At 44.3% G+C, this 17,911-nt stretch overlaps 2 protein-coding genes across 4 annotated transcripts in view; both read left to right on the plus strand.

The window, feature by feature from the left end:
* On the plus strand, positions 1–4,278 carry LOC310869302 (N-acetylmuramoyl-L-alanine amidase-like). Its single transcript, XM_083779959.1, has 5 exons — positions 1–107; positions 724–1,569; positions 2,558–2,768; positions 3,465–3,757; positions 4,005–4,278. Exons 1-5 carry the CDS (start codon positions 44–46, stop codon positions 4,013–4,015), a joined length of 1,425 nt encoding a protein of 474 aa, XP_083636085.1. The 5' UTR covers positions 1–43; the 3' UTR covers positions 4,016–4,278.
* A 549-nt stretch (positions 4,279–4,827) lies between these two features.
* Positions 4,828–17,911, plus strand: part of LOC310869868 (protein Wiz-like) — a 33,008-nt gene continuing 19,924 nt past the window's right edge. The window contains exons 1-10 of one of the 3 annotated variants that reach the window (XM_083780831.1): positions 4,828–5,016; positions 6,720–6,884; positions 8,047–8,563; positions 10,873–10,948; positions 11,707–11,855; positions 12,238–12,642; positions 13,065–14,366; positions 14,814–15,062; positions 15,925–16,122; positions 16,610–16,990. In XM_083780831.1, coding sequence (XP_083636957.1) covers positions 6,801–6,884; positions 8,047–8,563; positions 10,873–10,948; positions 11,707–11,855; positions 12,238–12,642; positions 13,065–14,366; positions 14,814–15,062; positions 15,925–16,122; positions 16,610–16,990 — 3,361 coding nt within the window. In that variant the 5' untranslated portion in view covers positions 4,828–5,016; positions 6,720–6,800. The remainder of the gene's footprint in view (positions 5,017–6,719; positions 6,885–8,046; positions 8,564–10,872; positions 10,949–11,706; positions 11,856–12,237; positions 12,643–13,064; positions 14,367–14,813; positions 15,063–15,924; positions 16,123–16,609; positions 16,991–17,911) is intronic. The other 2 variants (XM_083780832.1, XM_083780833.1) reach the window with 2 other exon arrangements.

The following is a 17,911-nucleotide window of genomic DNA, read 5'->3' on the forward strand; positions in this document are numbered from 1 at the left end:
CTTAAAGTGTTGCTGGTCCTGGGTGGATAGGATACATTACAACATGGAGAGATACATCATATGGTCTGTCACCATTCTTGTGGTCTTGTCCAGTATTTCCACAGATGGTAAATACAATATTTATTTATTTTATATTTTGTCATGAAATGTATGATGGTCTCAAAACATAGTTTTGTAGTAATGTGGGGTCAGGGGTGGGCATCATACAAGACTTTGTGTCATTCAGTAATCTGAGTAATCTCAGCATTTCGTGGTTTTGATTTCTATTTGCACGGTGGTTCTCTGCCTCAATCAATTGTGTTCTGGCTTGGATCAGAAGAACGAATATCAACATACAGTATATACTATCGGTATCAAAATGATAAAAGTTTTTATTTATTTAAAGAATACCATAATTTTCTTTACATTATTTTAAAAATATTAATGTATATCAATACAATTTGAGTGTTTTGCCAATTATTGGCAAAAAGGGGGGATCTTTTGGAACGTAACAAGTTGTCAGAAACTGTATTTATTAACATAGAAATACATAAATGCATGCATTTGTGGTACATTTCTCTGCCTAGGTAATTTTGTGATAAATATCCCAGGGAAAGATTATATATTTTGTTTCATTGGAAAGGTTATACACAGTATGACTTAGTAAATCAATACACATTCTACTGAGTTAGAACTGTCTTACAAATCATGTCAAGTAAGGTATTGTCACTGTTCATCTCTTAGCTTTTCCCAGTAACTGGCACATGAATGAGTTCATCGAGGCCATAAAGGAAGTGGAGGAGGCCAACCCGGGTCTGAAGCCCATCGATGTGCTGCGAAGCCTGCGCAGGGCAGCTGGGCTGATGGACACATTCATTCAACACTTCCTTGGTAGCTTGTCCTCTGATGGAGCCGTGATGGAGGCTGGTCTCTCAGATTACTTTGACGGGGCGATACACCACAGGGTGACCAAGGATGGCAGAGAAGAGGGAGTCGTCCTGACTTCAGATGGAACCACAGTCGCACTCAGACCCCTCCTCCTGGGCATCGAAGTCGGACTCCTCTCCAAGATTACGGGTGGCGTTGAGGGTCTGTACCCCCTCACGCTGGCCAGAGACCTGGCTCTCTCTTTTGGGGACTTCCAGAAGTCCATCACCCCCCAGCGTCTGGGCCCAGATGGCTGCTGGGACAGCATCTCCACACCCGTCAACTTCAACCTTTCTGGTCCGGTCTCCCGCATCACTACCGCCATGGTCAATGGAGGTATGGATGGTGTGATTGTAGGGATGGAGGTCTCCTCCGCCCAGTCCAGAGGTCCTGCCGTCAAGCTTAGCAGCCTGCTGAGTTCATACTACTGCCAACGCATGGACTGGACGAATGGATCAGACACCACTCCGGTCCATGTTAGCCAGCGTCGCAGGGAGAACTTTCAGGAGTTGGTCAGACCTCCGATCCTGGCCAGGCAGGTAGTGAGTTCTACAGCCCTGGAGCGGAGGCTAGCAGGACAACCCAAGATGGATGTGATGGAGGAGAAGGAACTCACTATCGTGGTGAATGAGGGGATGAAAGAATTTGTCCACAAATACATGGGTAACAAATCACATTTGATGTGCCATAAACCGTGTTTATTTTAAGCAAAACTACACTTTGGTATAAGTGGTTTGAGTGTGTAGTTACTTTGCCATGGCGAGCTGTCTTCAATAGTTGAAATTTGAATTGGGAAGATGATCCGAACTTGATCCATGCAGGTAGATCCAGATCTACAAATGTTAAACTAAACAGAAATGTGACATTTTCATAAAGTCAGGATTCGTAATGTCACAGAATCCTCTTTGTTTGCATTTTGTGTGCTAAAAGTGTGGCTTTGAGATATGTTTCACACTGCGACGCAGTGACTGCGTAATGTAGCTCAATACGGAGACTATGTTGGGTTATGATTTTGTTTTTTAATCAACAGAGCAGCAATTCAAGACGTCTCACCAATATCTGGAGTTACATCAAGGCAAAGTAACTAGATAACCCAGACCTCTACCAACATGCATAATCAAGCTTTAACTATAGTATAACACCAAGGTTACTCCAGACAAACGGTACAGAAAGACAGAACTGTGTGCAAAGCAGTTGTTTACTTTACACTAGACCTGTGAGTGTTCTTTGAATAAACTACAGCTCCTGGATTGTACTGTCTAAAATGTAGGCTCTAAGCAGCCATGTTGCACATACAGTAGGTCAGGTCTCACAGCAGAACAGACAGAAGTCAAGTCGAAGGTCCAGATTTTTGCAACTTCACAACTAAGTAATAGGACACATGCTAAAAAAATGACTTTGAGAGCTGTGCAATTGCAATTTAAGTCAATGAGGAGCCTATTTTGAATGATCCATTTCTAATAAATGGAGCAACAATTTGTTATATTGGCCACCGTTGGAGTTACATCATGGCAAGGTAACTCAAACCTGTGTGTGTGTGTGTGTGTGTGTGTGTGTGTGTGTGTGTGTGTGTGTGTGTGTGTGTGTGTGTGTGTGTGTGTGTGTGTGTGTGTGTGTGTGTGTGTGTGTGTGTGTGTGTGAGATATCACAGACTGCCCAGCCATCATTCCACGGTGTATGTGGGGTGCAAAGCCCTACAGAGGGACTCCGACACTCCTTTCCCTCCCTCTGGCCTTCCTTTACATCCACCACACCGAAATACCCAGCCAGCCCTGTCTGACCTTTGACCAGTGTTCTGCTAACATGAGAGCCATCCAGCGATACCATCAGGACGAAAGAGGCTGGGACGACATTGGATACAGGTAGAAACAGTGGTTCTCAATGTCTGGGACGGGCGCTCCTTGAGGACGTTCCACGGCTAAATGATTGACAGTTGTGGAACCCAATGTGTCTCTTGTGGGCCTGTAACTCTGAGTTAAATCAGTGACATGTCAGTGAGGTTTTACACTGTAGATATTGGTCCCAGAGAATTGAAAAGGGTTGAGAATCAGTGATTCTCAATCTTCTCACTGATTCTCAAATCACTGATTCTCAACCTAAGTAGTTGTTTTTTCACTACTACCTGTATTCACTACAGGTAGTAGTGAATACGCAATCGGTTACATTATGCAATATGCATTTTCTTCTGTATTTTGTGAATGACAAAGGGCAATTCTTGTGAAGGAACAGAAGGTGTAGGACACACGTGCAGGACTAAAACCAAACCCAGGAGGCAACATAATGATGCCATTAACAGATTTTACTTGGAATGTAAAGTAACTACTTTACACTTAGTACATAGCACACAGAAGAATAGAATAAAACACTTGAACAGAAACTCTGGACTTTATTGACAAACAGTGTTTTATAGTCTCAGGAGCTCGTCATGTCACCCTCAAGGCTCATTCAGCTTCAATGTGTTTAAATTAATCGAAAAGCTGGTCCTCACAGGTGGCACTCAGACATTTGGCCTCGGGGAGAGGAGATTGTAATCTATGTAAATCTTGGTCTCCTTTCAGCTTTGTCGCCGGTGGTGATGGTTATATATACATGGGGAGAGGATGGAATTGGCAAGGTGCCCACACCAAAGGCCACAACGACAAAGGCTACGGGGTTGCGTTCATCGGTGACTATTCTTCCAGCCTGCCTTCGCAGCATGCCATGGAGTTGGTGAGAGACCGTCTGACCTCCTGTGCCGTCGGCGGTGGTCAACTGGTGGCCAACTTCACCATTCAGGGTCACAGACAGGTTGTGGACACCGACTGTCCAGGGGACGCTCTCTATAGAGAGATCCAAGGCTGGAAACACTGGGGTGAGTGAGTTTTTGGTGGTCATGCAACCGTTTTCATGGCTCACGAGTAAATATCCCCCCTTTTTAAAGTGTCCTATTGGTATTGGGTACCGGGAGACACCTGGGACACAACACAATTTTCTCTTTTGGGTCTCAAGCTGAAAAGAAAAATGTTGGAACCACTGCATACTAAAATGATTATATTCTGTGTATTTATCTATTGGGCATGCATGCATTCCTGATTTGTTTTTGTTTTTTGTATTGACAGGAAGTCAATGAATGACAAGCCTGGTTCACCACACGAAGAGCCTTGGACACACCAAAGTTTGAAGAAATAAATATTTGAAATATTGGTGTCACTGCTGTTTTCTAAATACTGTCTCACTGACTCACTCACATTCATGACATCTTGTGAAAGGCCGACTTGGGAAGCACCATGAGTAGAAACAATTTCGTCCAGCATCCACTAGAGAGCGCCATATGCATTCAATTGAGCAATATTACGGTATGATAGATTAATTTAGTATTGAGAAAATTGTGAAAAGGTGAATTGATTAAAAACAATTAAATATTTTAACACCAAACACTGATCACATTTATTATTTATTATTATCTTTCATTATTAGAATATTATTATTAGAATGTATTTAATTGGTTATCTAAATAAACATAATCTCTAATATTAATCTAGCCTATTAGCTATCACAATCCAACATCAGTTCACGTTGATTTTAAGTGTAGTTGCCAATTTGCCATGCAAATCAATCAGGACACTTCTCAACAGTTTCGTCAAGATCGTTAGCTAATAAATAAGTTTGCTAATAGGCCTACTATACATTCCCTAAAAACTATCCCATTTCAGCCTACATAGGCTAAATCAATGAGATATAGGCTAAGAAATAGGAAATAAACCTCCCATTATTCGTACAGGCTACCGCTACACTATCTGTCTATGAACTTGGCAGTGGCGGAGGGTCTCTTCCCCCACCCCCACCGCCACCCCCACCCCCATTGACGTTACGTACGCAGCCGTGGCGTGCCTGCAAGCCAAATAACATGGAGTCCTGTGGCTGGCATCCTCTTCACGGGATAGATCCATTCCATGCAGGAGCTGCCTGAGCACCGAATGACCAAGTTAACACACGCCGGAGACCTTCACAAGTCTGCCCGCATGCGTCTGCAAAGCTCAACGCTACAGCTGCGTTCTGGAAGCATGACGGACGCTGCATAAAACAAACATTGTTTTTTTTACTGCGATCCGCAAAGCCAGGCCGATTTCTGTGAGTATTTGCAAAAAAAAGAAAAAGAGGCAGAGAGAGAAAAAGGAGACGAGAAAAATAAATAAACATCGGTTATCGGGCGTTTTAATTTGAAAAGCAGTTACGGTATACATTCTTGCAACGGGTCAGCTGACTTAATGAATCGATCGGCAGCAGTTCCAATAATAATAAGAGGGTAGCCCTTATAGGACACCTTGATGTGTCCCGATCATTTTTCATGCTTTCCAGAGGGTCAGAAAAAGAGAGGGCATGGGCCTGAATATAATATTTATGTAACCATTTGAGCGACCTATTTCATTTGCACTTGAACAAACCACAAGCATGCTAAGAATGAGAAAATAGGTCAGACCTTGCTCAAATCTGGTCAGATATCTGTCACAGAGTGCATATCACGTCACACTCTTAATGACACGGTTATGACTAGGCCCGCTTGTCCCTGTATATTTAAGAGGCAGATCTCAGATTTTGTGATTTATATCAGTGGTCTGCAAACTTTTAAAATTATAAGTAAAGGAGGACCCCCAGTTTTGGTGTGCGTTTAGTTCACGGACACACCATAATAACTACACTCGGATGGAGTTACGGACCTCTAGCTGGTTCCTTAAACCCCCTGGAACCCCTATGGAGCCTGTTCCAGGGGGTCCCCAGCTCAATTTGAGAACTTTGAGAACAAATTATTTAGCCTATGCCATATTAAATTCAGTTGAGGCTTCTGGCAAATCTTTCAAGGAGAGCGAAGTTTGCTACTGTACAGTAGCCTATATATAAGCATGCACGCACGCGCACACACACACACACACACACACACACACACACACACACACACACACACACACACACACACACACACACACACACACACACACACAATACATACCAGTACAAGACGCCATGAGGGCGAGAAGCGACCGAGGTTGCATGCACGCATCCGTCTGGATGACAGCAGACTGCTGGACGAGCGCTGGCGCTTTGGCATGGGGGGAATGAATTCTGTACTGGCCATATATGGAGCGTGTCTTGAGTGTACAGGGTTTTATGAAGTCAGATCAACATAATGAGTGTCAGAACAGGTAAGCTCCATATATGGAGATTTAAGGGTGGCAGCGGGGGCAGTGTCTTGAGTGTACAGGGTTTGATGAGGTCTGGCCATATACTGTATGGAGCGTGTCTTGACTATACAGGGTTTGATGAGGTCAGATTAACATATGGAATGTCAGAACGGGTCAGCTCCATATATGGAGATCTAAGGGTGGCAACGGGGGCAGTGTCTTGAGTGTACATGGTTTGATGAGGGCCCAGGTAGGGCCGGGCCTTAAGTTTCGGGCCTGTTGAGAACTCTAGTTTTCGCTGGCTGCCGGGTGCGGCTGCACTAATAACTTTGGGGCGTGCCCTATAGAGTTTGAGGAAGGATGGGTTAGGAAGGATCAACATGGAATGTCAGAACATGTCCATATATGGAGATGGAGAAGTGATGTCACAAGGTGTGAGTATATGGAGGCATGACCATATATGGAGGTGTGACGTGACACACGGAAATGCAGGTTTACATAGTAAATGCAACCTACCGTCGCAACAAGCCATCACTGATAAATAAATTATATTCTCATAAAAACCATTCAACTATAAGGAAGAAACACTTATCTGGGTTTTGTGTGTGTGCGCGGGCCTGTGCGTGCATGCATGTGTGCATGTTTGTACCCCAGAAGTGGAAGAAGAGGGCACTGAAAGATGTAGGCGAACCATTCACCTGTGGGGACCCCCATACCGTGTGCTCTGGGGGGACCATGGAGCCAGAGGGGGAGCCCCTCACCCCAGGGACCAACTATGGGCCACCCTCCACCCCTACCACCCAAAATCACACATTACAGGTACGCATGCCTGGAAATCTAGGCAGAGTCTTCCACTGATTGAGTCTCCACTGCAGTGATTCTCAATCTTTTTTTCCATTTCAAGGACCCCTTCATCCGCCTTAGAGTACCAGTGGTTCCCAAACTTTTTAGGTCGGCACCCAAAAGAGACATTAGATGTTTGCCAATTGCCAGTGATTCAAACTAGTGAAAATAGCCAATCTATGAGCTTGTAGATCAGCAATTTTCACTAGACTTCTTAATTATTATTCTTTTTTATTCATGTGAGTTCTTTGTTTTTGTTGTTTCTTTGTTTTAACAGTTACACGATTATTTTTATTATTATTATTTTTAATTAAAAAAAATTACTCGAGTCGTGACCCATAAGAATTGGTCCGTGACCCACAAATGGGTCGCGACCCAGTGTTTGATAAATTGTGCATTAGACTACAGACCCCCAGTATAGAGGGTATGCGCGTGACATCATCATCAAACCAGGAAGTTATGTAGGAATGCCTACTGAGTGGAAAAAACTACTTTCTGGCCTCGGCAGCCCATACATACAAACAGAAAAGTAATATCTAATTGCATTAAACGACATTAAACAATGTTAAACTCACTTTGCCACTCGATTTGACACTCGATTTGACATTCACTTTATGCATGCGCATACCCTCTATACTGATATACAAGCTTGTAGAGCAGCTATTTCAGCTACTTTTTCATGACAAACTTGTTTGATGAAGATGGGCATCATTTAAAACTTTAAAACATAAAACGTTGAAATATGGATGGAGATCCAGTACAAGGTTTCTGCCCGACATCCACGATGTATACATCATAATGGACATTCCAGAGGCTTTGTGAAATAGCTAATTATTTCATTGATAATCAATTGCACAGGCCACATTTTTTGAGGGGCACCAGCCCCTCCTATGTCCAGCTTTGTTTTGCTACCGTTTTCCTATTACTATAGTTTGAGTTCTGCACATTAGGCCATGTGTAAACACAAACATTGATGACAAAAGTGAGGACAGGACGTAAATTGTGATTGGCCAGAATGAGATTATGTATGATGATGATGATAAGAGCACCCCTCACTTCATATGAATGTGATTTTTCTTTGTCTTTATCATCATCGCCCAGACAAAGCCATGGTTAAAAGCTTTTCAATTGTCAGCAGCAGGCATCATGTTCTCCAAACGGGAGAGAGGAGCTGATGCGCGGCAGGAGCCTGTGGTCCAACAGCGGAGACGGGCTGTCGGAGCAGACGCAGGGACCCCTGGCTGGAGACGGGGTGTCGGAGCAGACGCAGGGACCCCTGGCTGGAGACGGGGTGTCGGAGCAGACGCAGGGACCCCTGGCTGGAGACGGGCTGTCGGAGCAGACGCAGGGACCCCTGGCCGGAGACGGGGTGTCGGAGCAGACGCAGGGACCCCTGGCCGGAGACGGGGTGTCGGAGCAGACGCAGGGACCCCTGGCCGGAGACGGGGTGTCGGAGCAGACGCAGGGACCCCTGGCTGGAGACGGGGTGTCGGAGCAGACGCGGGGACCCCTGGCCGGAGACGGGGTGTCGGAGCAGACGCGGGGACCCCTGGCTAGTCCAGATCCAGGGAGGACTGCACAGAGGACATTCAGACCCTCAGCCTTTCCATCCTCCCTCGCCTGGGACTCTGACTCTGAGAAAGAAACATTAGATGGTAACAACGTTAATACTAACGGGCTTAATAGCCATTTAAAACACAGTGGTGGAAAAAGTACTCACATGTTTAGCTTAAGTAAAAGTATCAATACTGCAATGTAGAAATTCTTATTTACAAAAGTCCGGAATTAATTAAGTATTGGTATAAAAATGTACTTAAAGTACCAAAAGTAGAAAGTATACTCATTATGCAGAAGGTCCTGTTTCTCAAGTTTTCAAATGTATAAAATGCTTTTGAAAAAAAAACCTTTTGAAAATAGCAGATCTACAAGCGACGTATGTTTTGTAATAATAATCTAATACAATATAACTAATAACTAAAGTCTTCCAATAATTGCAGTGAAGTAAAAGTACTGAGACCTGGAAATACCTCAAAATTGTACTTACTCACTTTTAAGTGAATTATTAATAAATCCCTATTTTGGCATGTCATAATAGGTGAAAAGCATATTGTTTTTCCAAAACATTAAAAAAATGGTGACATTTACAGCCCCACTATGTATTGACTTTAGATTTCCCCAGATGCCAGATCATCTGATCTGGCTACACAAGTCTAGACTGAACCTAACAAATATGTGGTGCCATTTTACCATTTCCAGTTTGTTGGTGTTTTAACACAACAGTACTTGTTATTGTTGCTACTGTATACTACTGTTGTCCATTGGACATGGGTTTGAATGTTATACAGCCTATACACAATTAGTCTCTCAAGACAGACTGTTGCCTCGCGTCAAATTTCGAGGAACAACAGGGGAGGCGCTGTTTTCCCGAATATTTGACGATGGGATTCTCAGATTGATACACAATTAATATGCTCAGTGTTATCTGATGTTAACTCTGAGAAAGGGAGTTGTGGTATGATATTTATTTTCTGTCAAAAATAAGTGTTAAATATAGCTCTATATTCTCATATTATTCATTGCTATCGAGTGTTTGTTCAATAAAAAGAGGTCTCGCCATCTCTAGTAAACAGAAAATACGTTTTCAGGTCAGGATACCAACTTCATCCAATCAGGAGAGGGAACTCACACAGCATACAGGACAAAAAAAAGCTAAAGTGTAAGTGATGGGAAAAACAAAATAGAACTGGACTACTATTACATTGAAAAATATAAATTATACTTTTTGGGGTTCTCTCTCCTCATTTAAATAAAATTGGTATCTCAACCTGAAAATGGATCTTCTGTTTTCCTAAACAGACGGAGAGATCTCGGTTTATGAATAATTCTATATAAATTAATATTTCAATAAGGAAAGATCAGGTTGAAAGCATACCAAACAAAAATGTGGAGCTGGTGGGGTGCATAGCGTTAGTCTGACGTCCCAATAATCCGACACCCATACATCCGACAGTAACCCCCAAACTCTAACCATAGTCTGAAAAGAGAATGACAGGTTCAGAGGTAGTGTTTTGTAAAACGCCTGAATGGCTGACTGCAAATTGAAAGAGTTTGATTGGCTCTAGGAGTGCTCATGAATGAAAGGTTCTGATAGCGTGGGAAAGACAAAGTGACGTAGTGTGAGAAATTAAAGATAGTGTGAGAGAAAATATCTTCCGTATTGAAGCTTCGCTAAAGCTTGATATAGAGCTTTAAGTTTTTAGCAAAAAATGTTTTTACCAAGGCAAATCACTTACGACTGCTTTAAAGGGGCTGTAATGTGTATAATGTGTTTGGTTAAAACAAAACAAAAAAGTTAAAAGGTTATAGCTCAATTGTAATAGTTCAGTCTCTCCAGCTCTTTAGTAAACACAAAATACATTTTCAGGTGGGATGCCAATTTCAACCAATCAGGAGAAAGAGCCCATTACAACAGCTTACATTTTATAGTGTTGCATTTATTTTTATTTTTTTTATATATGTTTATTGGTAGTAGGTTTCAACAATGTAGTACAGTTTGAATAGTGTTGCAATTTTGTCTGCTCGTTTTTCTTCATTTCCAATTTCACTTGTTTACCCTGTATGCAATCTCTCTGTTCTGTTGGATGAGTGTTTGTGTTTACTACAGAGCTTGAGAGATTTAGAGAACCCTGTTACTCAACAAACACTCTGTACTCGATATACTTTCTGATAGTAATCACTGCTACAGAGTACAGTACTCTATAGCAGCGATTACTATCAGAAAGAATATCGAGCTATTTAACACTTATTTTAACAAAAAAATATTACAGTACCTTTATATACACACTGAGGATTTTGCTGTCTGTATCTATGAGTCAGAGAGCTCTGTGTTTCTCTGTATGTTGAGCATGTTCCGTATGTTTCACTGTGTTACTGTTTTGTTTGTGTGCCGTGGTGCATGTGTCAGACGAGGAGCTACAGCACTTTTCTAACCCTCATGGTCTGGCTGCCCACAGCCCAGGATCCCCCTCTTCTGGACTCAGGTGAGATGGGCTGTGGAAAGATGGATGGCTGCCGGTGTTGGGTGCTATGAGTATAAGTGATATTGTTTGTTAAAATATGTGTTAAATAGCTCTATATTCCCCATAGAGATAATCATGCGGTATAGTGTATAGTGTATATATAGTGTATCGGCATACCAACTCATGGAGCCTACCGATAGGCCTATGGGAAAACAAGTGAAATTGGAGGTGATGACAAAATTGGAACAGGAACAGAAGCTGATGAATGTTCTTTGTGGGGTTCTTTCTCCTGACTTTAGTAACTCACCTGAAAATGTATTCTATGTTTACTAAAGAGCTGGAGAGGTGGGGTGAGCGCTGTTACTGAACAAACACTCAAAGGGATTACTATAAGAATTTGGAGCTTTCTCTTTCGTGGCCTTATCCCTAATCTTAGGCATTCTTTTAGGGGCGCTAGCCCCTCCTATATCCAGCTCTCATCCTGGTGGGGTTGCTGAGTACACGGGACAAACAAACTGGGACATCCTAGGTTAAATGCCTTGCTCAAAGTGCATTTTAACAGGGAGGAAACAGTGTTGCTTATTCACTGCCCAGATTTGTCACAAGCACACTCTTTAGGCCAGTTATACAGTCCACATGTTAGAGACATGATGATAATGTATACACATACTAATACCGGACGGTACTCATATTATGAGTAATAGGTGTACTGTAATTTCCCTGGTATGATGGCATTATTTGGACCTTATAATTATGTCACTTCTTTTATGAATCTCCAGACCGGAGAGTGAGGGTGACCAAGCACCTGAAAAACTACAGCCCTCCCATAGTGACGGTGACAAACCCAGCCTTGTGGAGGGGCCGAGCCAAAACGATGGGAGCACACACACTGAGGACCCAAAGGCATCTCAGCATAGCGCTATGGAGCGTAAGTGCTATTCTTGACACCTTCTCATACTGTATATCAGTGGTTTTCAACCAGTGGTCCGGGGACCCCGGCGGTCCCTCAGGGGATTCCAGGTGGTCCCCAGCCTTAAAATAATGGAGAGTTGGTAACCAAATTGACCCTTTTTAGATCTTTAACTATTGAGAGCATAAAATGAAACCAAAAGGTATTATTATTATTATTATTGTAACAACATTACAAAAAAAAGTTTACAATTTGAGAATGTAAAATAATGGTTATTTTGATCAACGTTTGCCTGTTATGTCTAGGACTATTTTCATCCAGAATGATATGCCCAAAATAGGGACAGGTTCAAAGTGGCTAATCTTTATTTTCCATTTCCTTTTTATTTTTTGCTCCACAGCGGCGGACGACAAAGCGTGGAATGTATCTGAGAGTAGCGCTGAACCGTTTCTGCCTCCAACCAAAGTCCAACCAAAGGAAGGGTGCCAAATAGCGAATGAGGAGGAAGAGGAGAGAGGGGGCAATGACAATTACGTGATAACACAGAGGGGGACGGACGCCAAGGACTCCGAGAGGGACGTGTACACCTTCCCGGGGGACTCCGACCCCGAGAGCCCCCCTCCGGCCCCCTGGGCCCACTGCACCTTCATCCAGCGCCGCAAGAAGAAACGGGCCCTGCTCAGGCCCTTCTCGGGCCTGGGCCCTTGGCAGCGCACACTCCCCGAGGCGGGTAGGCGGATGAGGGCGCCTCCTCAGAGGTCTCCGCCCGCCGCCGAGGCAGCAAAGCTGGCCGAAGACGCCGGGGGTAAGGGCCTGTCACAATTAGTATTACACAACCGCCTGATCGCAATTATTTGAGATGATCAGAATTTTGCATGATATTGTCAGAATCGTTTCCGCTCATCTGTATGAATTCATGTTGAAAATAGTCGATCTACAAGCTCACTGTTTGAGCGCCTGTAGATCAGCTGTTTTTGGAAAAAAATTTAAATTATTAAATTAATATTAATATAAATAAATAATACTGTATATGGCCTGGATATAGTCATTTGTCATTTCTGTCCTGTACAATCTTTGTTTACAAAGACTAAAAGCCAAACAGAAATGTCAATGTCAGAAATTCTAGTCCAATGTCCAATGGTAAAAACTTAAAGTTAAATTGTTAATTTGCAATTATTTGTATGACAATTAACCGTAAAAAATGTCATGATCGGGACAACCTTATAGGCGGGGACTACGACTTTGAGGAGATGGACCTGAGGGCGGAAGTGGGGAGCGGGTCGGTGAAGCTGGAAGAGGAAGGCGTCCTGGGAGAGGAAGTTGGAGAGAGTGGCCAAGAAGAAGACAGCGCCGCGGCACCGGGAAAAGAGATCTTCACCTGTGTGGAATGTAGCATTTACTTCAAGAAGCAGGTCCACCTGCAAGAGCACATGACCGAGCATTGCCAAAGCGGGTCGGGTGCCAGCGGTGCCGCCGGCAGGAGGGACCGTCTGGCAAAGAGCGTCCGGTTTCGGTGCGTGGAGTGCGGATGGAACCTGCCCAATGGGCTGGCGTTGACCGATCACCACAGGAAACACCAGGAGTCCAGAGAGAAGATCCTGGAGGAGATCGGGAAGCTGAACGACACCGGGAAGGTGGCTGAGTTGCAGAGAGAGGAGAGTGTTGCGACGGAGCCTGTAACTCAGAATGTCCCACCTGCTACAGGCAAAGGACCAGACACTGACCTAGTGAGCACTGCCGTCCGATCCCCGGTCCCGGGTGCAACGCTGGACCTGGACGCGGTTCTGGACTCAGAATCCTCCCCGTCCCCTCTGCCCACCACGGCGCCAACCCCAGCCCGACCCCGAGCCGGCCCCTCCCACCGCCGTCGCTTCGTCTGCCCCAAATGCAACTTCAGCACAAGAACTTCCCAAGCACTGGCCAACCATACCAAGACCCACAACAGAAAACCTCCCCCAGTCCCACCTCACACCTCCCCCGACAAGCAGACTAGGTTTCCGTCTGTGGCGTCTGCCCTCCGTGCTGGTTCTCCATCAGGCTTGGCCTCCACTTCCCTGGCCCGTGGGCATTTAAAGCAACACCAGAACACGGGCCACCCAGGGCAGCCCTCCGTCAGTGGGGTATGGCCTGACGATATGGGTCAACACTCCAGATCCAGCACGGATCCTGCCTTTTCTAACTCTTTCCCGGATTCTGACCATCTCTCGGGGTCCGGGACCAGTCTTCCAGAGGGGAAAAGCCAGCATGGGATCACAGCCGCGGAGGACAGCGTTCTGGAGCACCAGAAGCCAAATGTGGCTGTGGCTCGCCCCGCCTTCAAGTGCATTGGGAACAGGAAAGCCACCAAGAGAGAGGGGGACTGGGACGAGCTGGTCCAGCTGCGTCCCAGACAGGGCAACAACAGCCTTTCTGAGAGAGGAAACACACTGCATGAAGGCCAGCGGACGCCTCTGGCCTCTGAGCTCAGCCTAAATCACACAGACTCACCTGCAGAACTGAGGCCACACACAAGAGCGAGATCCCACCTCGGTAAGACTATTATTAAAGCCAAGTCTCCAGTCTTAATGATGCAAAATGAAAGTGGTTGACACAATTGGAACTAGAGCACTATAACATTTTAATTGATAATTGATCTGGGTTCTGTCTCTTGATTGGATAAACATTGGTATCCCAAACTGGAAATGTATTTTCTGATTATTAGATTTCTTGATGCTCTATTCTATTGCAATGATTAATATCAGAGAATGTAGAGCTTCAAGGTTTAAACAAAAAACATTTAAACAAATTTTTTTAAACAAAGAAACTATCATACACCACCAATTATAAGTCTTTACAAACTCTGAAAGTGTAAAAATTGACTCTTAAGTTGTATTGTTAAATAAACACTTTGCATTTGGCTGTGTAGCTGTGTAGCTTCAAGCAATGTAAAGCTGAATTGCGGTTCCCTGGCAGTATAACATAGATGTCTTGTGTTAGACGGCTCTTCTCTAGCACAGCAGAGCGACACATCATCTCCCGAAGAGAAGAAAGTGAAGGAGGAGGAAGACTCAGAGGTTGAGGAAGAAGACCCAAAGGTTTACATCCTGCGGAGAAGTAGCAGAGTGCTCGCCGCTTCGGCGGACAATGACAACGGCGACGACGACGTCGATGACGAACAACTGCGCCGCTTCCTGGCGGAGCAGGGCATCCTGGACGAAGACGAGGACGATTTTGACCAGGAGAGCGGTATGGGCCTGTCACAATAATTACATAATCACCCGATCGCAGTTATTTAACAAATCATCGCTGTCGGGCAGAAACCTCTTATCTCCATATTCTTACTTTTTGTGTTTTATTCATAAATGAATGTCCTACTTGATCATTCTACACTCTACAGCGTCTCACAAAAGTATCAAAAATAGCAGACCCGCAGCTCAAAACGCGTTCCGATCCAGTACTTTTGCTGGTTTTGAATTTGAATCCTGAAAAGTAACAGTTTTGGACATTATGAGGTTTTCACCTGATAGAGACGATATCCATCCATCTTCATCCGCCTATCCGGAGTCCAATCACAGAGTTAGTTTTGGCAGAGAATCCTAGACCTCTCTCTCCTGGGCAACATTAGCCACGCATTCTAATGCCAGCGTGGAGATATATGTAACCCCCTCCAGATGGGGATCTGGTCCTTGGTCTGCCCTGAGGCCTCCTCTCAGTGGGACATGCAACTAGGGAGACGCCCAGGAGACATCCCAACTAGAACTTTAGTTGAGAATCTGTATAAATTCATCTGTTAAAAGATAGTGAATGTGATGCGTTGTCAGCTTGTAGATCGGCTATTTTTCTTTCTTTTTTCAAATCAAATACAGTATATGGCTTGTTTTGGCCATTATTTATTATATGATTGTGATACCGTTGTGATTGATACTGACGCATTGTGAACTTCTTTCACTTCTTTCTTTTTAATTATCAAATATAGATACAGTATATGGCCTGTTTTGGCCATATCACATTATTTATTTTTATTATTGTCAATAATTTCTTATTTGTCTTATTATGTCCCGTGCAATTCTTTTCAATGATCAATGAAAATTATTGTGCCAACCACTAGAGAGCGGCTCCCTGAAAAGCGTGGAGAGAAAATGCCCCTACTGCCCCGAGCGCTTCCACAACGGCATCGGGCTGGCCAATCACGTAAGGGGCCACCTTAACAGAGTGGGCGTCAGCTACAACGTGCGTCACTTCATCTCCCCCGAGGAGGTCAACGCCATCGAGAAGAAGTTCTCTTATCAGAAGAAGAAGAAGAAAGGTCGGCAAATTATCCTCGGGCTATAAAACATGTGAATAGGTTTCATTGTGCCATAATAATCACAGGACTCCTTATGATATTACTGGAATGTGAATGTGAGTGGTACATAACATCATCGCTGTCGGGCAGAAATATTGTATCTCCGTATATTTAATATGTGATATGACAGCTAGTGTCATGCAAAGCACTGTGAGCTTTAGATCTGCTAGTTTCACTACTTTTGAACATTTTTAGAAATCTATAATGACATGCCCAAAATAGGGACCCAAGTCGGTTGAAAGTGGTTAGTCTGTGAATTTTATGAATATTGAACCAGTGAAAAGTATTAACTAGACTAACTAGACTAAATAATAACTGGATAGATTACAAGATTTTGGTTGGTTTTGTTTGTTTGTTTCCCTTAGTGGAAATGGGAGGTACCCCTATAACTACCACATCATAATTGTAAAGCTGTAAGAGTTATTTTTTATTTCATCCTTCTCCTCAGTTGCCAACTTCGACCCAGACACGTTCAGCGTGATGCGCTGCGAGTTCTGCAGCGCTGGCTTCGACACGCGGGCCGGCCTCTCCAGCCACGCCAGGGCCCACCTCCGCGACTTTGGCATCACCAACTGGGAGGTGACCATCTCGCCAATACACATCCTGAGGGAATTATTTTCCAGCCGGCCTGACCTGGTAATCCCCACGTCCCCCCCGCGGAGCCCCTGCTCCCAGCAGCCCGCCGAGGAGGACGAGGAGGAGGAGGAGGAGGAGGAAGAGGAGGAGGAGATGGGAACGGAGCAGGACAAGAAAGAGAGCGTGCAGAGCGCCGCGGTCTCTGCATCCCCTCGAACATGGAGGAGTGAAAACCACACTGAAGAGCCTCGAGGTAAGCTTCTGTTCTTCTTCTTCTTTTCTCCATCTTTCGGCTGAGCCCTCCCTGGGTTGGCATAGCGAATGATCTGGCTCCAGCTCACCCAGGCCTCTGCCTCCTCTTCTCTCACACCAACTAACTTCATCCATAAATCTCTACTTTAGTCTTCCTCTATAGGCCTCAGCATCCTTCTACCGATACTCACTGTCCCTCCTCTGTATATGTACAAACCTTCTCGGTCTGACCTCTCCGGCTTTATTTCCAAAACATTTAACATGCGCTATCCCTCTGATGTACTCGTTCCTGATCCTTCTTGGTTATTGGAGCTGCTATCCGGAACTTACTTGAATGACTAAAACCTTAGTGTAACCGATCTGTGGTTCCCAGGAGGTCCCGAACCCCAATTTGAGAACCACATGGTATAAGTATGTTAATACTGTACGTGTACAATATAAGTAGCAAATTTGCAGTGGTTGGAGGTGGTCTCTCTTTTCTTCCATTGAGAAATGTAGACCCTGGTGTTGGGTAGGACTGGTTGACAATTAATTAATTAATACTGCCTGAAGCGCATAAGTGCAATGCAATTCCCGGTTAGGACATGAAAGTTACAGATTATTGCTGTAACACATGTGTTTTCAAGAGTTAAAAGATCTGTAAGGGTCCATTACCAACTCTCCATCATTTAGCTGGGGACTACCTGCCTGGAACCCCCTCAAGGACCACTGGTGGTCCGCGGACCACTGATTAAAAAAGAAAAGAAAACCACTGCTGTAACGCATCCGCACAATAGCAGTGTTGTATTGTTCTAAATGTATGAAACTGGAAATGTCTGGAAAGGTTGTTGCTTAAATTTACGTGTTTACGTGAAATAGGAATGGCTGGTTATTTCACTTAAGGAGTGTTTTGTGACTGTTAAGTTCACTTGTCATGTGACTG

This window comes from Protomyctophum parallelum, assembly GCF_964188405.1.
Source record: "Protomyctophum parallelum genome assembly, chromosome: 13".
In the NCBI taxonomy this organism is placed as follows: Eukaryota; Metazoa; Chordata; class Actinopteri; order Myctophiformes; family Myctophidae; genus Protomyctophum; species Protomyctophum parallelum.

Coding starts and splice junctions, on each gene's coding strand:
- LOC310869302 (XM_083779959.1), top strand. CDS start 44: ATGGAGAGATACATCATATGGTCTGTCACCATTCTTGTGGTCTTGTCC. Junction 108..723: donor GTCCAGTATTTCCACAGATG/GTAAATACAATA, acceptor TTCATCTCTTAG/CTTTTCCCAGTAACTGGCAC. Junction 1,570..2,557: donor ATTTGTCCACAAATACATGG/GTAACAAATCAC, acceptor GAGATATCACAG/ACTGCCCAGCCATCATTCCA.